This window comes from Nipponia nippon, unplaced genomic scaffold (genome assembly GCF_047370975.1).
Source record: "Nipponia nippon isolate SJK-2023a ecotype South Korea unplaced genomic scaffold, ASM4737097v1 scaffold_14, whole genome shotgun sequence".
NCBI classification, from domain to species: domain Eukaryota; kingdom Metazoa; phylum Chordata; class Aves; order Pelecaniformes; family Threskiornithidae; genus Nipponia; species Nipponia nippon.
In genome coordinates this window covers 6,752,004-6,773,423 of record NW_028262330.1, presented here as the reverse complement: position 1 = coordinate 6,773,423, position 21,420 = coordinate 6,752,004, and the positions used below count along the sequence as shown (strand labels likewise).

At 42.2% G+C, this 21,420-nt stretch overlaps 1 protein-coding gene across 1 annotated transcript; it reads right to left on the bottom strand.

Annotated features, from left to right (window-relative positions):
• Positions 1–6,536: 6,536 nt before the first annotated feature.
• On the bottom strand, positions 6,537–13,278 carry LOC148056436 (uncharacterized). The gene is made up of 4 exons (XM_087750576.1): positions 13,116–13,278; positions 10,898–10,943; positions 7,804–8,013; positions 6,537–6,931 (listed from the first exon to the last, which is right to left on the bottom strand). Exons 1-4 carry the CDS (start codon positions 13,158–13,160, stop codon positions 6,537–6,539), a joined length of 696 nt encoding a protein of 231 aa, XP_087606702.1. The 5' UTR covers positions 13,161–13,278.
• Between the last annotated feature and the right edge of the window lie 8,142 nt (positions 13,279–21,420).

The window sequence follows — 21,420 nt, the reverse complement described above, 5'->3', positions numbered from 1 at the left end:
AGTGAGTGTTTTTTTTGGCGAGAGAGGCATTTGCAGTCATACTGAATCACTGCACAAATCCATCTTGTTTGGGGGCAAGGGAAGGAAGAGTTGGTGGAGCCATGGCACTTGGCACTACAAAGGGTGACCGGAGAGGTCATGGGAGCTCCTCTCCTGCATTGAGGAGACGCGTGTTCCTCTGTAAAGGAAAGTGGGAGGTGGGAGAGACCTCCACCCTTTGGGAAGTGGGAAGGAGAGATAAGGCTGCAGTTTGGAGCAGGAGCAAGGAAAGGATGGGGAGATTCAGAAACACACATTTCAAGAAGTTGGGATGCCGACTGCATTTGTTCTTGAGCATTTAAAAGGTTAATAGTCATCTTGGTTAAACACCATGTGTTAGTCTGAGAGGTACCACCCAAGGAAAAAAAAAAAAGGCAAATTAAAAAATAAGCCTCACACCCACTAGTCTGCAATCAAATCTGCTCCGTCATGCTGAGGGACTGGTGGAGGAAAGGAGAGGAAAGGAAAGCAGCTCGCTCCAGCCCTAATAATTCTGATGATTCATCGCTCCGAATTGACAGAGGTCTTTGGGGACAGAAGCAACAGGATCACGCTGCTTCTTTAGGGATAATAAACACTCCTGGTAAACATGCCTTCCCCATCCCCTAAATATTCACCTCACGCAAATAACGTGAGTCATAGATCCCACCCAATGGCAGGTCACCGGCTGCTCAGACCTTCCTTTAGCACAGCATTTATACCACCCAGCATCAATCCTCCCTGGGCAAAGGCTGCTGGAAAGCATACAGGGTTTATTTATTTGGACAGAGATGCACATACACACATGCATACATGCACACTCACACATATATCTGCGTAAGAAAGACTTTTTTTTTTTTTTTTAAGGGAGCATGGAAAGGCGTCTTGCCAAATAAACGACACTAAGCGGCGCGTTCCATTTTAGGTGTTGACAGTGTATAATAAATCCCGGCCCTACCTAACATTTACAGGAACATTATAAAATAAGTGAAACGGCGTGAGCTGGTTCCCAGGGCAACCAGACAAACACAATAAACAGGCCGCAGAGGCAAGAGTAAGTTACACCATACTCCTGGGTCTCAAATATATCACTTTACATTAGCCTTCTGCTGTTGCTGCTCCTGAAAGCTCTTTGTTTTATTATTATTTGAAAAAAAAAAAAGACTGATATTTTTTTAGTGCAGATCAGCGTGAAATCGATGAGTTCCTTTGGTTGCTTGTCTTTATAGGTCTTTTACTGAACATTAAAGCTTCTGTGAAAATAATAATGACTATTAATAAATCTTTATAAAGAACTGCGTCCCCCTCCTGCAGAAGAATATTATTAATAAGGTGTCTAGCAACCCAGGGCCTTTGTTGGCCCACTAAAAACTAGTTTTGAGGGGTATTTTTCCTCAACACAGATACAAGATTAACTGTAAAATATATGGGGTGGCTAAGCCAGCTTTCTCTTGATTCAACAGCCTTCCTCCAACTTTTCCTGTAACCAAACTACAGGTTTGGATGTGGCTGTCACTAATTTTAGGGTCATTGCAGCTTGGGCTCATCAAGTCCCATGATGAGCTGTACAAAACAATGACATTTAGTTCTCCTATTAACCAGCCAATACATTTCTCTTCACCTACATACTGGGGGACTGTGCATATATTACATCAATATTTTCAGATGCATTCCCTAAATACGTGATTTTCAGAATACAGACTGCCCAAGAACAGGAATGAGGAACTTCATTTGAGATGGGAGAAAGAAGGTGAGGTTTTTAGAGAGGCACAGAGGTTGTGATAGGTTTTTGGCATGATGTGATAGTTTTGGGAAGATGACCTTAGAAGTTCCTCAGCTTTTAAGACCACCCACAACTGATTTATCCACTGATGCATCATCAGTGCTGAATGAACCAATTTCTACAATTTTTCACCAGTCCTGCCCATCCACTACTGCAAACCATGTTGTGCTTAAAACTCCCTTATTTATGCTTATTGGGCCACCTTTTTGTGGTTTCCGTAATTGTTTTGGCTTGTCCTGTTTCAGGATGGGCAAATATGAGGAGGCTCTATCTCAGAGAACTGTCCTGGTGATTCGACCTGGATATAAACTGGGTGAGTCAAAAGCAGTATATGGAACATGTGAATCTGGAAACCCTAAATGAAGCAGCAAGAGTCATTCAGTCCATCTGCTTCCACTTTTCCTGACTTGTCCTTGCCTGAGGAGCAAGTAATAGTGACCAAAGGGAAACTGCTTGAAAATAAGGGGGTACCAGTTAATAGCCCCAAAATTTTAAAGGCACTTTAGCAATGACTGGAACCCTTCTTCATGTGTTATCCAAGGTTTTCTGCACAGTAATGACATTTGGAAGCGTGGATAACAGACTGACTTACAAGTGAAGGGTGGGGTAATCACATGCTCCTGGTTTCTTTGCCATATTTAGCTCCATCCTTTCCAGGCTGGCACGGCTTACGGGCTTAGGTTGAGTGGCCCTGCCAAGAAACAAGCTGTTGGCCTGCAAACACCGGGGTGGATGGCTGCTGAGTGAGAACACATTCACCCGCTCCAGCCCGAGAGCAAAGGAGACAGCTTTGTGTGTAATAACTGTATGTAAAGGCAGGGCTAAAAGAGTGGAGGTGGCTTTTTTTTTTATGACCAAATCACCGCCCTATTGATGACTAATTAGAAGGAGTGAGATCCAGATGGCCAGCTTCTTTAATGAGGCCAATTAAGGATCCAAATGTTTTCATACAGTGCCCTTTTTCCTAGAAAGACTAAGCAGCAATGGAGGTCCCACCTTCTGGTCCAGACACAGGCCAGCAACATGATCCTAGATTGCTTAAAAAATAAAAGGCAGATGTGATAAGGAAAAAAACAGTGTAGGTTTTCAGCAGGGAGGCTTTGTGTCATGCCTCAGTCTCCAAGATTTATGCCGAAGTCCACCCCTGAACACCTTCTCAAAACTAAAAATCTTTTCTTGGTAGGGTTGCTCAGCTTCGCTTTCCCTATTTTTTTTTTTTTTTTCTGCCACAAACTCTGCACTCCTGAGTCATGATCATGAGGAGAAGAGCCGTAACACTGTGAAACAGAATTTCCAATTTCTAACCTGAACAGACATAGTGAGTAGCTCACGAGGTTTCCACCCTTGTTTTGCAGGTTTTCAATAGGGTGTCTAAGCAACTGGCTTTGGAGTGTTTATTTGAACTGAAGGAGCTTCCTGAGGCTCTGTTGTCGCAAGAGCTCTTTCTGTCTGGCCACCTGAGGTTTACAGGCCATCCATTCCTATGTTACAACGCTACCTGAGGACCTATTGAGTTTTTATCCTATTTCTCTTCACAAGACTCCCATGAAAACACTTGCATTTTAAAGATGGTGAATCTGGGAGAAGAAGGTCTATTTGTATTGCACAGAATGCAGAAAATGAAACAGAAAAGAACCCCAGTTTCCAGACTCCAGCTAGTATTTAGCTCCCAAATCAATCTTCTTGCTACTGCACTTCATAGACATTAAGGAAGAAATCAGACTCCAATTCTGTCATGGGTCAGATATCTGCAACCTTTACTCTGATTAAGAAATTCTTATGTACAAAGGCAACCACACTCATGTGCTTTCAGTAGAGATGCTCAGATGAGAAACTCCCAGACCTGCAGCCACTTCTACTTCCCAGTGACTTCAGGGATGCAAAATTTGTCTCAGTCCTGAACTGGTCTGCAAGCACAAAACTTAAACATTGTTTTTTTCATAAATGAAACAATCAATTTTTTAATCCTTCTGTTCGCATTTAGTTTTTACAAAACAGATTTTTGTTTTTTAATAATCTAAAGGGATGAACAAACGTTCCATTTTAACATTTCCAATAGCTAGAGTAACTCCACCTGATCGTCAGCTTGGTTTCAGGGTAGCTGAGGGCCTGACTAAGATGTTTCAGGGTCACAGGCTCCTCAGGTGAGCGAGCTCTCTCGCCTGGGAAATGGCAGCAGAAGGATGCTGTGCATTCCAAAATGTCTAAGGGCTACTTGGAAACGTACACGTCTGAGTGCACTGGACTGGATCAACCACAGACATTATGAGGTTTGCAGTGTGTCTGAGTGTAACAATAGCAACTCAAGTCTATATGAGATTTCCTGGATGTGTAAGGCTAATATAGATTACATATGTTCCATTAAATACACTGCGAACTCCAGGAAAGCTGAAGTGGAGCTGTAGCGCAGTTAGCTCCTCAGATGTGTAGGAAATAATATCAGTGTTGCCAGGATTCACAACTATGTGGTGTTATATATTTTTCACTATTATCAGACACACAGTATGTAGGAAACTTTACCCTTCACGTGGTCATCCACCCACCCCTGTTCCGCGAAGTTGGGTCCCAGTCCTGGTAAGGACCATATAGTGGCAACAGCTGTCTCATGGAGAAGACAGGGAACCCAGTGTTTCTTGTGATAAGAGATCTGGGTTGTTTCTTCCTTCAAAACTGGCAGAGATAATAGGCTTTAGAAAAGCTGGTGCTCTAAAAAGTTGGAGGTAGAGAGAACTTTTGAAGCCCCTGGCAGCTAAAATTGTCAATGTGTTTGAGAAATGATTGACCAAGGAGCTACTGGAAGCATTGCTGTAGTTTTCAAGATGTTACTGGCTGAGTAGCAGGAAATATCTGTGACAATGAACCTTTTCCCCAAATTCCTTAACAAACAAAATTAATAGAGAGAAATATATGTCTGGAGAGAAACCCTTGGGTTGGGCAGGGGAGTCCAAATGCTCTACCTGATGTGAACATAGAGGCACTTGCTTTCATTTAGACTAGAAAAGTATGAATGAAGTTACAAATTTCTTTGTTGAGTTGATAAGTTCATGCAAAACATGTGCCTAGCAAATGGGCAAACTGAAGCTCCTAAAGGAAATGCCTGAATAGCTTGTATTTCTGGCAAGACAGAGGGTAATGGGTAGTTACAGGGAGAGTCTGACAGAGAGCAAAGAAACATGCTGCCCACTGGCCCTGTGGGTGCGTGAGCAGATGGAGGCTTGAAGGAAGCACAAGGCCACTTAAGGGCAGAAAAGTCTCCTGGGAATTTCTGACGTATTTTGGGGATAAGCCGAGGCAAACAGAAAAAGGACTTAAAACACTAATAGTGGGCAGAGTAGAGACAGCCTAAAAACCCAGAGGTTGAGCTCCCTTTGTAGTTATTTGTGGTGCTGGGTAGGATTTCACTCGTGGTTTCTATTCTTTCCCTCACCCTTAAAAAATGTGATGAATTCAATAAGTTTTCTGACTGCCAACCAGGTCCAGCATTGCAAAACCAACCGACCCTCCTCATTCGCAGTCGCTGCTCCGAACCGGGCTTTCACGCTGGGCATCCAAAGCATGTCAGGATTATCCAGCTTGGTCTTCAAAGGCTGTGTCACAGCACACAGTTTTCCAGACTTGTCATTATTTCACAGCAATCATCCCAAGTTTTGCAGTCTGAAGAAAAGGTATCATTCTGCCATTCATATAGTCTGTCAATAGTGGGAGTCTGATGGCACTGGTTGGAAAGCTAACAGACCTCATTTCCTGATTTATTTTCATTCTTCCCTGAAATCTTAGTCTGTGTTTATCTCCTCCAACTGCCCCTCCTGTGTCAATGCCTTTGCCCCAAAGCACAGTACTCCTGCCAGCTTAGCCCCCCACCCAGTCTCCATAGTAAGTCTTAATCTCCAGTAACTGCCCTTTGCTTTGCTGCCCTTTGCTTTACGCTATTGCACTCCAAGATGCCAACGCTGGCCGGGCTGCCAGGTCACCTCACTGTGTCTCTGCAGCAAGCACGGGCTTCCCGAGTTTCCAGGCAGGAGAAGGGTATGGATGTGCTATAAGCCATATGTCAAATGATTATCTGCAGCTATATTAAGCAGCAAGGAATGTATTTCTAAAGCTTCAGAGAAAGTTTCCGGCCTTCAGTCTAAACACTTGATTTACCCTGTTTGAGGTTTGGGAAACAGCTTACTTTCCTTTAGGAGTCAGCTATCAGTCCTAGCCTAGATGTCTCATCCTGCCCGCAGGACGTAGACACAACGACACAGAGGAGACCACTGCCTTTGCTCCCCTGCTCCCAGGTGCCATTACGCTGGGCAGGTACCGCCGACACCTGCTCGGGGATGGGGGATTTGACCCTATGGTTTTGGATTCATCATGGGTCACCTTAAACACCCTTCCACTACAGCCACATCACCTACTAAGCAGTGATGGAAATGTTACCAAATTCTAGTGCAAATTGCCCTTATTTTGGTCAGGTACTCCCTGTTTTTCCCTATGTTGATGCATAAAGGATGACTTAACACACTACATAGAAAAAGTAATTTTCTGTCCACCCGTGTTAATGGCTCAGGTGAAAATCAAAGCTTTTTCCAGATGCATCTTTCTGCCCATAATTTAATAAAACAGATCTGAGACTCAGAGCTACCCATAAGCCATTTGCAGAATGCTATTTACTGACACTACCAAGTCCCTACACCACCCAGGTGTCCTTTAAGCTATTGTTGTGTATGTGTGGGTAGGTTATAAGCATCTATTCAGTCCCTATTTCAGGATCCCCTTCCAGCATCAAGCCAGCTAGCTGGGCCATTTCCCTCAACACGCTCCTGGCAGCTTCATCATACTGCTCTGAGAGCTCCTTGGCCAGGCTGATTTTTTGGATGTTCTCTCTCAGGTTACCTTCTAGTCGTACCTGGTCCAGATACTCCGGGTTTGCAGTTTTGATCCTCTCTTCCAGATGAGTCTGGCTCTGAAGCATCGAGTGGATCATTTCCTGGAGTATAGTTTTTCTAGCAAGGATACGCTTTGTGGAACAACTCAGCTCCCCCACCTGCTGCTGGACCTGCTTCAGTTTGTCAGGCACTTTCTTCTCCTTTACAATGAGCGAAAAGCTATAGCCCTCCATGTGCACCTGCACCTTGTAGGCACCTGAAAAGACAAAACAACGTCCATCTTGTGACTTGCATCTGGTTGGAGTCCAACATAGGGATGTCTAAACACTGTTGTTTCTGCAAAGTTAAACACATGACGCAATAGTTCTCCAGTGACTGACTCTGAAAAGCATTCATAAAACAGGCTTGTTTCCAATTTCCTTATCACTGTCACTGCTCTGTGTGCGTGTGCTGTATAATAGAGGTGTTTGCCAGTAGCAACCCAATAGACTCATATATAACTTCCTTAAGAACTTCCTTAAGCACACGGGGCCAAAATCATCCCTGATACAGCTGCCCTCCTTCCCTCTGATGAAATCAATAGTCTTTCCACCTGGTTAAATTTGAACTATCTTTTCTGTTTGTTCATTTAGTGAAAAGCATAGGGTATTAAGTGAGTCTTTTCTGAAAAGTGTGTTGCAAATCCATCCTAATCTTCCATGAGACACCTCATTGTTCTCCTGATCAGGTCCACCGACTCGTGGCTTTTCTGTCCCCCAAGATTTGGGGCTGGTTCTGCGGTATCACAAAGGCAGACGTCACAAGGCAGGGCTGGAGTTAGTGCCACGTGAAGTAGCACTAGAAAAGCCAAATCTTACAACATGTTTTTAAGATCAGCCAGCCTGGTCAGAAATGTTATATTGTACCATAAAGTAGAAACAAGATATAAAAATGGCCAGAATCTCCATGCAATCTGAAATCTATCTGTAGTGTGTCATGCAGCATGTGAAGCAGCAATGATGTGGGCTCTGAGCAGGCTCCAGACACAGGTACTGTGACACGGCAGCACCTATGAGAATGCTGTTAATTCACACGATCCCGATTATTTTAATGTTGGCTTCAGTTAGTTCTTAGCTTTCGCCTGCTTACCGTGCTCCTGCTGCACAGTCTTTATGCAGGTTGTAAGACTAGCAGTGGGACTGCAGCCAGAAACCTCTTTCAGCTTTTGGGCAGCCTTCATTATGGCAGAGTGATCGTCATGCTGCTTGTTGAAAGTGTTGGCGATATCGGAGAACTGGGTGTCAATGGCACATACGTTTACCAGCTTCATTGTGAGGGTCCCCTCCTTATTGAAAACCCCTGGGGAAATTAAAAACCCAAAGGAATTTCAGAGTTAGTGATAGAATAAATCAAGCAGAGACTTGGGGAAGGGGTGAAGGACAGTGAAAACTTGTTTGAAATGAGCATGGCACCCTGACTTAGATGCTGTGATCAGCTATAGGCCCTTCGTTGCGCTTTGGGAGTTCTTTTGTTACCTGAAATTAAAACTTTACAAAAGGAAGGATAGATTCTGCGCAACTTCTAACAAAGCCATTTGGAGCAGGAGTTGGGGGGAGCACTGAAATGGCTGAAACAGTCCATATTAATAATTTCCAAAGTATTACAAAAATTGCAATGTCTTTTTAGTTTGAAATGTAAATTGACTATTGAAACATTCCTCACACTCTCTGCAAGCTTTGGAAATGCCATATAGACAAAGAACTCTCCATAGTTAGCAGAAACACATAATCTGCTATCAGGTGTGAGATGAGATCACGGTGAAAAGCTCTCCAAAGCAGAAGGTATGATATCGCTACGCCAGATGCTTCAGAGGGAAGGTGAAGAACCCCTCAGTATGGAGGTGTGGGTTATGTGGCTGCTACAAGGTTCTTCCTTTGCCAGGAAGAAAAAAGACAGTGGCTTTTACACTTCGTGGCTAAAAATCAGCTTTGTTCCACTGAAATTGGATAAAACATGCTGATTTACAGTAGCAGAGGATCTCGTTCAGTAATTTTTCATACCTCCAGTAGATTAAAGTTTTTCTCCACTAAGCAAATCCTTCCTTCTTATACAAAGGGAATATATAGGCCAAAAGTTTCAAATCCTCTTAGAGCATGCTCGGTTCACAATAATTTTAATCAGAATTTGACATTCAAATCCCTTAGGCAGCTTTAGAAATTGCAAAGCAGTTGCACCACTGGAGCCCTAATTAAAAGCTCAGTTATCCAACCGGAAATCAGACCACCGGTTCCATGACAGCACTCCTAGAGCATAGTTTGTTTTACAAACCTGCAGAAATCTAATTGCATCTCCTGCGCAATGGAATACATGATCCATTTGCTAGCAATATTTCCAACAAATGTCAGAGAGGTTTGTTTTTTTATAGAAGGAAAACTTCAGTCTCAGTTTTAAACAATAAAATCTGTTTTAGTAAGTTTCCCTGTTGCCAAATTAATGCTGAGTGTGCTTTGCTTTGCTGCTCTGTTTTGCTTTTATGTGTCTTAAGTTTCCTAAAAAAAAGAAAGGGGGGGCAGGGAGCAGAGAGGGAACATGGGTTTTTTTCCAATAAAGTGATGGATCCTAATGATAAATAGAAATGAAGAATCTGTTCTCTGAGGTGCCACAGAAGATCAAGATGGTCCTGCAGATTTATAACAGTATAAGAGAAGCAAAAATTACTTTCTATCAAATTCCATCTAGTTCCATAAAATTTATTTAAAGTAGAGTCAGTGAATAAATAAATACTTCATTAGACTACACTGAAGTGTGTTATATAGAACTAATTTAAAGACAATTCAGAGCAAAGTCTGAGCTAATTATTGATCCCACAGCTTACCCTCTTCAGCACTCGTTCTTGGCTCCCTTCCCACTAAATGATGAGGACTGGTCTTTGACAGAAACATTGGTTTTTAAGAAAATGAAAATATTCAAATAAAATGCCTTGTTTTCTGGAGAAAATCAGATTTTTATTAAAAAAAAAAAATTATATCCTGTAAAACATTAAAGGTTTTTGTCTTTACTGAAATCTAAAACATTTCATCAAAGGCCTAAAAGAGTCCTGTTCAGAAAGGTCATCTTGATGTTTCTTGGATGGGTATTTCAGCTGTCTTCTTTATAGTCTGTGAGTGACTGTCCTGGGCACTTGTCCCCTCCTGTGATGTCCCAGTTCGCTCCAGTGAGATGGGAGGCTGGGGCTCATCGGGAGGGATGTAGTGAGATAAGGTGAGTTGGCCCATGTAGGAAAATCGTACTTTAATTCATCCAAACTGTAGCTCCCACAAACTGAAAAATACTAGCCTTTAATTTTTTTCAAGAAGTTCAAATTTGGTCAGTTTTAGTTCAGCCAATTAAATATGGTTCCTTTTATTTCCCCTTCTGTGACCCCCACCAAAACTTCAGTTATTCGGAGCCTTGGGAACATTTTACATGAGTGAATGGCACGGAGCTGGACTTGTGTTGTGTCTTGTGTGGGAGAACTTATGACTAAATTAGCATTACAAATGGAAATTGTCCTTGCACACTCCTTTAAATGAACCTTTGCATTGACATGCAATATAGTAAAGTCAGCACATCCAACTTGGGCTGGAAAAAATGTCCTAATTTGTTATATACTTTTTGCTCATACAATGTTATTTTGATCTTCACTGGCGTTTCTATGTCACATAACTAATCCACTGCACATTCTGTAAATAATCCATTGCACATTCTGCAGCTTCGACACTTTTTTAGTCTGCGCTTCTTGTAAACAAGCTATTTTGGGGGATCCTTGAATTTTCCTTCATTTCTACTGAATTCAGTATTTTTCACTTCCTGTCCTAAATTGTCCCAAAGTGGCTCCCCATTAGCAGCCCTGAAGTGACTTTTAGAAACGCTTGGCAGTTTGCAAAGCAGTTAGGTTTAGGTTTCTCCTGGATGAAAAGCACTGTATAAATGTGAGGTCATTACCATTTAACGTACTCTTTTATAACTGCACGTTTACAGTCTCTGGCAGGGGGTCTACACCATTATTTTTTGTTTCTACCATGTCAGAAAGTGGGGTGCTGACAATCTGTGTACATGCCTTTCTTGTGTATCTGTGTACTATTTCAGCACTGGAGCATTTTTGGATGAGTACCAGAATTTACTAATTATCACTTTAACCACTATCCACAAAGAAGGGGGCAAGGGGTGAAACGTCCAAAGAAAATAGTTAACATCTTATTACCAATGTTTCGACAGGGCTGCCTTGTATTTACAGGAAGGGGTTCCCACTGTGAAAGAGAAAGAAAGTTATGATGTCTTTTCCAAACAGAGGAGGAATCAGCTTTCTTTACACAACAGTTTTCTATATATATTCTCTAGAGGGAAATGCTGCACTACGAGGGAAAAGGACTCTTGAGCAGACCAGGAAAGCAGGAGGGTTCGGATGGATCGGACCCAGCTGCCACATGGCTGGACCCGACCACCTCATGCCCTGCATTAAGTCACAACTCACTGGACCACACGTTCAGAAAGTGTATGAACCATGCGACCCAAAGAAAGGAAAACTTTACATCAAAATACCAGCTAAAACTCAGATTTGGAAAGTTCTGAGTAGGGCACGATGCCGGTTTCTCTCACCTCTCCTACCAGAGTCTGTACAACTTTCCCTATGTCTCTTGCAGCTCCACCAGCAGAAACCTTGTCATCTCCCCGTCTGTCTGTTTCTGAGCCAACATCCAAATGCTTTTCTAACACTTGGCTACCTTAGAGAAAAGGCAATGCCTGAGCCCTATGAGGCAATCAGAGGTAATCTATCAGGTGATGCCTGATGGTGTGCTGGCACCAAACTCTCTCACTGATCTTTGGTTAAACGGAGAAGGCCTTTTCTGGTTTTAGCCTCCATTACATGCCCTGGTATTACCACCAGAAGTTGTTACCTGCCTATCGTCACTACACCGCACACTTCATAACTCCCTGTACCAAATCCTACCTCCCGCTTCCCAGTCTGTCCCGGGACGAAATGCTGGAAAAAGCATTTGCCAGTCAGTTCAGGAAGTCTTTAAAAATCGAAAAAGAAAGGTTCAAGAAATTAGGACTTTTTCTGCCCTCAGTGCCTACATTTCTGGGGTTCTTGGGTTTTTTTTTCCATTGGAAGCTAAGGAAACTAACTCTTACCTATCTCGCAGTGAAGCCTGTTCAACTCAGATATTGAACAGTATCTGATTCTGCGAACTACAGATCAAATCCTGCAGAAAAATTTCACATGTTCACTTGACAACTGTGAAATTTCAGGGTTTTATACACAAAATTCAAAATATCTAAAAGAGTAGCTCTATTCAGATTAAAAAGCTGGATTGTGACAGTGCATTAATAGGCAAGCATGACAGCAACTTAAAAATAGCAGTGTTGGCTTTACCCCTTGATTGGAAATCAGTGAATAATCAGCAATGATATTTGTCTTAGGAATACTATATGTGTTAATGTATCAGATGAATATGTCACTGTCATCACAAAATGTATGTCACTATATCATCACAAAATTATAGAGTTTGGAACATGCTCTCCCTTTAAAGATGAGTGTAAAAATTGTCTTTTAAGTATGAAGAAAGGAGACCAGAGAAAACTTGTTAATCATCTCATAGCAAGAGTAATGCATAAATTAATTTTATGCTGCGATACAGCTGTAACATGGTTCCTGCCCCACAGGATTTACCAGGCCAATTACTCTCTGAAATCTGTCTGGAAAATGAATATAATTATTGCCCAAAATTATAAACCAATTTACTGTAATCCCTAAATGCACATAACAATTTTGGGGGCCAGGCTGGCATGCAGCATCTGCCCTGCATGCACAGCAGTACGTTCCTTGTCTCACCTGCACGGGTGGGAGAAGTGGCCACCACAGCCCATGTCACCTTTACCCACGCTAACCCTGAGCTGAGATGGCAGAAGAGCAAGGGACCATTTACTGCCTCCTTAATCCTTGTGCAGATCCACAGAGCAGGATCAGACCCCTCTGTGTAAGAGCAGTGGCCAGCTTCCTTTGCAAGGTGCGTTACAAAATCTTTGTAGAAGACCTGCGGGAAGCTGGGGCTGATGGAGCTGGAAGGTGGCTGTAGGCAGGATGTGAAAGAACCAGGGATGAACCAGGACTGGGTCAGCACACGGGGCACAGATCTACTGCTTTGATTCCTCCCACTGAAGGGTACTTGCTTATCCAGGCATCTTTGCATCAGGGCAATCTCACCTCGTCACTGCCCTGATGTGGGAGATGTGTAAGCCCCTCTCTCTGTCCCCACCAGCCGACCCACATGCGCAGAAGGGCCAGTCCTTCTCTCAACGCTACAACTCCATAACAGATCTTGTTGCGCATCATGATACAGTCAAAAACTCCTTCCCCCCCCTTCTACTCTACATCCTTCCTGCGTTGTTGACGGCAACAGGGGAAGCTGCTTTCTTACCTCTTCTGAAGTAGCTGAGAGACAGCAACAGCAAAGGACAGGCATGTTAATCTAAAAAACAAAATCCCAGAAAAGGGGGGTGTAAGAGTAAAGCGTCTTGCTGAGACCTTTAAAAAGCCTTCTCGCACCACAGGAGAACAACAGCAACCCAATTGCAAAACAGCTGCAGCCCAAATATAGTCAGGACTTCATGTCATGGCACGTCCAAGGACTTCCCAGTGCAAAATGCTCCCTTGCCCAAATATTCACTGTCAACATTTCTTTTTAAGTCTGCATTTTCCTGTAGGCAATGTAATGGCGTCTGACAAGTCGGCTTCTCTCCCTCTGTAAATAAACTTGGGATTATCAAACAAATACTTTGCTCTGGATTTCCTCCCAGCATTCCTCTCACCCTCTCCTTCCGGGACGGGGAGAGGCGGAGCACACTCCAGATTACTGCCGACACCAAGAGAAACAAGGCCAGCCCTGGGGACAGCTGGGTACAAAAAGCGTTTCCCTGCACGCTGAGCAAGCGTCATCATGAAAACATGGGGCTGCACCTACAACAGGATGGTTTATTGTGCCAATAAACCTGGCAGTTAGGACTGGGTGATGATATTTTAAGCAATGCTCAACTTTGATTCTCATGATTGCTTCCATACTGTTTGGCTGCTGTTCTTGAATGACGTGTCACAGCAGGAAGATGATCCTGTACAACCTATCTGACACTGCGTTACAACACACGTTGTCTCTCATCTCCATGGACTCAATTTTTGTGAGCATTTCTGATTCCACCCTACACATGCTGACTGGGCAATTTGTTATATATTCTATTAAACTGGACAAAATTCAGCCTTCCTACTACAAAGAACAAACTCTAACAGAGCAACACGGGGAGCTGTAGGACACCTGAATGGCTAAATTTGTGAGTGTAGGTAGTGACATGTAGCAGCAGTGCTAGAACTCAGATCCTCCTTGAGACAAAACAAAAGCTAGAGAGATTGGCATCTCCCTCTTGGCTCTCAAAGAAGCCTTTGATTTTTGGAGGGCTCCTGTATTACAGTTAGACAATCCGTTTCCAGCCAATAAAAGGCAGAGACACAGATTCATAAAAACTTTCTGCATCTCATAAAACATAAAATGCAATTGCTAAATTAGAAATTCAGATCTTCCATGTACTTGACTGAATGGAAATGGAGACTCCGAATTGCTTATTATTAACCACAATGTGCTGGGCCGGTTTTGTTTTTTTCCCCCAAACCCCCTTCCCACTCCTGCTATGACATCTTTTCTCTTTTTCATACCAGTCTTTCAACCACGAATCCCAAGTCATAGTCAGATTTGTGTTTCAGTCTCAGGTCTCCTGCCCATTCTCTTACTCATAGAAAATGGTGCAATTAATTTATTGCAGTCTCGCCACAGTTGTTTTATTCATCATCACTGTAAAGCTCCTGTGAAGTACGCCCAAGAGAGGTAATATCATTTTAACAAAACTGTCCTGATGAAAGAAAGCTGAGAACCCAGGGAGAAACAGTAAGCTTACATGCCTAGAGTGTGTTTCTGAGATAATATTTCTTCCAATAAAACATTATTTCATATCATAATGAGTATACAGCCTGTTCAGTGAAGAAGCCACACAGTAAACAGACGTGGAAAAAGTCAGAGAGAAAAAACACCATTGGCAGACACCAGAATTAAGCTAAGTAAGCTATGGCAAATTCACTGAGAGATCCACTCCTACCTTGTGTATGGGTCTGGGATGAAAATGTAACTGTCTTGAAAGTGGGTGCCTATCCAGCAAGGAAATGATCGCAGCTGTTTCATGGGTGCTAAAATGCAGCTGTGGTGGATGTTAAATAGTGTCCCTATTCAAAGAGACAGTGAGAGCTCAAGGATAGCCTGAGGGTTTTGGATCCCCTCCTGAGAAGAGGATCGTCTGTCCACAGGAAAAAGGCAGATCTGGGTCCTGGGGTTCTCCAAGACTGATTTTGTAATGTCTTTTGATCAACTAAGGCAACTTGATGGGTACTGGCTACTCATGATGCTATCTAAGGATTTACAGGGAAAAAAAGACAGATCAACCTTACAAAGCAGCGGCCTGAGCAAGCTGCCATGAGGTTAGTTAGCCTTTTTCATGAATCCAAGCTACGTTTTGTTTTACTTTGATTGAGTTAAGCTTGCTGGTAAAAACCTTGACACATGTAATTGGGTTTTGTGGGCTGTAGGCATGCACCTAATTTGACTCTTACTATCTCAAATGGTACGTGTGAGTCTAAATCATGGTCTACAACCTGTCTCACTCAATGATTTCTTAATGCCAAGCTGAAGTGCTAAAAGAGGCTCTCCATTTTTTTTTTCTTATTTTTTTTCAGTCAATACCTGAAATACTCTGATATTACATTAGCCTGGGCCATTGACAAATAGCTGTCATTCTGCTTCCAGTCTATCTCTCTAGCCCATCAGTTTTTATCATAGTTCTTTTTAATGGCTGTGTAGAACATTAAAAGGGTCTGCATATTTTAAAAAAAAAACCTAAAATCAACAAGCTGAGATACAAAACTGGACTGTCTCACTATGACATAGTGCCATGAGGTTCCCAGACTGCTATTAAGAAAATATAGCTCATACGCGTAGTGCCCCTGCCCAGCTATGCTTTATCTGCCAGGCGATGTTGAAATTGTGCCTTCCTGGCGCTGCCTTTATTTACCACAGTGGCATTGACTTCATGTGCTGCGGCCCTTTCCATTTGGGTTGCCTCAGCCAAGGTCATCATTGCGTAAAGCATGATCCCGCAAATAGCAATTTCTTGCTATTTCTGAGGAGAATTACTAGTTCTGTTTGCATCAAGGACTGTGAGGAATCCCTGCTACACTTGGGACGTGGCAGAGCCGACTTAGTCAGAGTTTCTTGGATTAAGCAGTAAGAAAAAAAAAGAGCTAGAAAGATGAGTCACTGCCGAGTGAAAATGTACTCTGTAGCTTCTCATGGAAATAAAGCTTTCTTAAAAACCATACGATGTGCCCCTATATATACTTTCTCTATATACTGATCTAGGCGTGAGAATATATATGTACACATAAACACACCAAGATTCAAGTACACATGCACCCAGAAATGTATGTCTATAAACATGTAACAACAAATTCTGAACGGAGGTGAGCGTATAGGCCTAGAATATAAAACCTAAATCTACTGAAGGAATTGTACAGCATACCAACACATGCCTCTTTTGTGCCTATTTTGCAAAAAAAATAATGCTTTAGGAAAATAAATGATCATGAAGAAATGATCCTCTGTGTAAGAGCTGAGGCACATCAGATCCAGATTTTAAAGGTGTTTCAATGCCCAGCTCTTGATGAAATCACAAACCAGATGTTCTGCTCATCTTCTGTCACATGCCCAGGGCAATGCAGAAACTCTGAGACATTTCGGAAGTGTCAGCTTCTGGCTTCAAAGTAATGCGTCTCTTCTTCATGGTTTTACTTTGAATTTCCCCTTTCCAGGCAGTCAGGTAATACAAAATTACAGAGGCAAAAAGGAAATGTCATATGGATGAAAAACACTAAGATTTGACTAGTAGGAGTATTTCTTTATTCTGCAAAATGGAATTGTATGAACTCCTATCAGCTGATGAGGTTGCATTTACACATTAGTGTACTTTCACAATTTTGACACTATCAAAATTACCTATAGATAAGCCTACAGGTTGGAGGGAATATTGATGAAAAGGGGAAGGTCATTTGTCTTTTTTCACTTTCCCAATACCTGATTTATCACCTCATAATTTCTGGGGCATATCCATCAATGAAACATATATTTTCAGCCAATCTTTTAAGTGTTCACAGAAGAAGTCCAATATGTCTAAGAAAATACCTCACTTCTCCAGGTACTCTCTGAATTGTCCTTGTCCCGTACTGGGCATTTGCCACAGGTACAGGGCATACGCAAAAGCACCGGCTGCTGAAGAGCGTATCTTTATTCCCAGGCTGACTTAGGTACAGCAATGTCTCTCTCCGGGCATCCTACCTGGAAAATATCCTGCATCCACACTGCATAAGGAGGCAGCGGGGCCACTGATCAAGATGCCTAAATAACATTGATCCTGTAACCAATTACCATCTATATGTTGCATCTATAACAGGAAATAAACATTGATATTCTTTTTCCTAATAGAGCTCAATCTGTTCAATAATTAATTCCAGCTGAAGAGGCTGGCAGTTAGTTATTTCTTATGGTTGTTATTATGGCTGTTTTGACTCAGAAGGTACAAGGTGACTGGATAAGGAGCACAAAAACGATCACAGAAAGAGAGTATCGTACCTCCAGCGTGATTTGATTTCTCCTGCTTTGCTATGTCTAATTAAGGTTTTACAAGATGCTGCAAGCCCTGGTCTCTCTCCGCCCCTTGAGAACCCCCTCGTGCATGGTCACCACATGACAAAGAGACACCCCCATATAAAACACAGCTGCAAACTATACAGACAATTTACAGGTCTCAGAGATCATATTTACGCAGAGGTCCTGCAGCAGGGAGATTCTGAATGTTGGACCCTGTTGGTGGAATGTCATTAATCAGAGGATAATGGACAGGAAGGTGGGTGGCTGCTGATAGTTTTGGCTCATTTAAGACGGTTTTGGAAGGCTGCCAGATTGTGTGGAGAATTTTTGAAATGTTTTAAACAATACCGTCTTTACAATGTTATAAAATACTAGGGTGGCTCGAGTGGGTTTCAAACTGGCTCCCAGCCAGTAAAACCTCAGGATTCCAGTCAGCTGTAACCTGGACTCAAATGTGTGTCTGGGGTGGCTGAGGTCACCGGCACCCCTTGCACCCTCCCTCGTGTTTGTGCACCACCATAAAGCAGACGATGTCCACAGCGCTCAAGCTTGCGTGAAACCTTAAAGCCTCCAGCTCATCTCTTCATGGCTTTGCTGCTGCAACTGTTTCCCCTTTATAATTCACGGAGATCCCCTTCCCTTCAAGCAAAGATGTCATGTTGTGTAGCACTGAAATAAAATAGTGCATTGATGATCAGGTAGGGCTGAATCTTCCATTGTATTTCAGGTTGGAGTCCAACATCTGTCTTGCCACAAAGGGAAATGATGTGTCATGAAAAACAGACAGATGCCTGCAGGGATATAAAGAGTATAATCATAGAATCACAGCATAGTTTGGGTTGGAAGTTGGACTTTAAAAGTCCAACCCCCTGCACAATGCTCCAGTAACGCGCAAAAAGGAGCCTTAACCTGAATGAGAATCAGGTCTGCAGTCATCTCAGGTAAAAAATTATTAATGGGTTTGGGTTCATGCTTTGTTTGATTCTTGGCCATGCCACGCGAGTCCCCCACACAACTGCATCAGGTCCTGTCTTACACAGCTCTTTATTTCAGTGCCTTCTGAGCCAGGGGTGTAATTCACACGCACTGGTGTAAATAACTGCACCACATGCACGATAAGCAAGGCCACAACCAGAATCATATGGTGTGTAAATAATTATTTGGCTTGTTTCTGTTGGGCACCACTTGATCGTACAAAGAAGTAAACTAATTGTATTCATATGAACAAATGCTGTAAGTTGCAGACCAGGCTCTTTATTCTTATCCACAGGAGGTAGTCACACTTCCATTAAAATTAGGAAAACTTTTCTGTGCTCTCTTGAGAGCTGTAACACTGAAGTCTTTCAGCTTTTTAAGAGTAAAAGTTTCCCATGCTGGTAAAAGTGATATTATTTCATTTTATTAATTTAATATTTTTTGTTTTAATCTTATTTTAGTAAAATATCATCCTGATTTTTTTTATTATTTTTGTTAACAGAAAATGATCCCATTTCCAAATGAGACACAGTTCAGAAGGCTTTATTTATAGGAAAGTAAAACCTAAACCTGAAGCTATCTTTTCCTCCCTTCTATGTTTCCATAAACATGATTTCTCCCAATAGAAAAAACAGTAGAAGTAACTTGTCATAATATCATTCATCAAAAGGAGTCTGATAATCCCAGACATCTGAAGCCACGTTTGCAAGCAAAACACACTAAATGGAAACAGAACGCTCTAAGAATTAACCAGTTTGCATTTCTTATCCTTCCTATGTTTTAAAAAAAAGACTGTCACGTTGTGAGGCTCTTGGTATGTTATGATGCCTTCTTTGTACTGTAAATCTAGAGCAAAATAATTAGCTATGGAAGCACAACGCTGTCATTCCAGCCTCATCTATGTGGCACTACATAAGCGAAATTCCACATCTGGAGGAGTTTTGCTTTTCTTCAAGACAGAACCGGCCTCCTGAACAAGCCCATCTTCTTGCCAAGGCCCTCCTTCTTTCTTCATGTGACTGTGAAGTGGATTATTTATTGCTTGAGCACATGGCGTATGTCAGGGACACACTTTCCCTTTTCAGCAGATTTTGATTGATCCATGAAATAAAACCTGCTGTAACCGAAGAAACTAAAAGCTATCAGTAGTCACAATAGTGAGGACTAACAAGCACCCACTAGTGTTCAAATAAAATAAACAGATATAAAGGCACATTAGGCAAGACGGTATTCTAAATGCTACTGCTCGGAGTCAGATGTATGCTTTTGTAATTTAAGGGTTCAGTCTTCCTAGATGGCTTTCCATGTTGTTGGCACTGTTTTGCATAGTATGTGGACTCCTTTCACCGTGCACAGATTCCCCAGCCCCTAGTGCACGAGCTCACACACACAGGCACAAGCTAGCGCATGCCGATGTAAGAATGGTGTTCATCCCGCTCCAAGCACTACATTTTGGTTTTGATAATTTTGTAGGGCTCAAGTACTTGGAGCATTTGCTCTTTCCAACTACTCGTCGTGCCATTTCAAGAAGGTTTCTTTGCACACTTGCTTTTACTACACAAACCTCAGGAGCAAAGCACCGTTCCTTTAGGCCTGTCTTTCACAAAAGGTAAGCATACAAGCTAAGGTTGAAAACCTTTTGGAGGTCTGAAGAAATAGGAGGGAAGTAGAAAAGAAGGGGGCTCACTAAATATGTGTCTCTGGTGAATTGGTCAGCATTGCTCCACTCCTGTTGCCCAGCCAAACGGCTTAAACAACACATGTTAACCTTAAACCTGCATTTCTATTCAGCTTTAAAATTGCCAGGGCAGTTTTCCTGATATACCTACAGTGTACCTCAGCCCTTAAAGCCTCATGCTCACTTCATTAGCTTTGCAATGACTGCTGCACGTCTCTAAAGTTATGAAGTCTTTTTCTTAATAAAAATTATCCTGTGATTATATAGGAGCTTAAAAAGCACTAATGTTAGAAATCTTTTCAATATTCCCATAATACTAAAATAAAATATATGTTATTTTGAATTCCCAGAAATATAATCTTTTCTTGGAAGTAAACTCATGGTATATAATCACATGCTCCTCCCTGCTGGTGAATGCACTCCCACTTCTGATTCACATTTATGTTGTGAGTGGCTTTTAATGACAGAACAGGGGAATATATTGTGGTTTCACACATACACAGATTTTACGGTCACTTATTCCTAACTAGGAGATAGAGAGGCATACCAGAGAAGTATTCTTTCTTTCTTCCAAGGTACTTCACCTCTGAGTACAGTAGGTGGTTCCCTGTATTGTAATGTAATATCTTGGAACCAGTTTTATATCAAGAAGGAGAAAGATAAAACAAATAATCCCAGGGCTAGGTGATGGGAAATTGTTTTAGGAGAATTCATTTCAGCCCTGATACCCGTGATTTGGGGTAACTGAACACTTGGTTTATTGCCTCACCACAATAATTCATCTAATTACCTCTCTCTCACTTCTCAGTGGGCCTTAATGCCGTGATGTTACCTCATTTTAGTGTGTGTGCAAGTGTATAATCAATAAGCTGGTTTATTAGAGCAAATTGGCCTGCATGTTCCTGAGAGGGGGAAAGGGGAGGAGCGCTCCCACCCTTTGGTGCTTCCCATCCGTTACACTGTACTGGGCAAATCCTTCTGCCCTGGGATGGACACCACCAGAGAGCAATGCAGCACAACAGCTAGCTGTCTAAGAGTGTTTGGAGATGGAAATAGATGTTTGCAAGTCCAGCCTGATTAGCCATATTGCAGATGGCTTAAATTTGAGGAAGTGAACATTATCTTAGTTCACCTTCCCTTTTTAGTACTTGGTGGTAGTTGGAAGCCTATTTCAGACTTGAAATATGCACGTCTTTATTCTGTCTTTCTCTATGCTGATGTATGAAAGGTAGTGACTTAAATGTATAATCTCCTTCCTATCAAGCTGTAAAAGCTGTTCTTTCGCATGGAGTTTTTGCACATATAATGCCTTACTGTGACAAGTCCTGCTTTCTG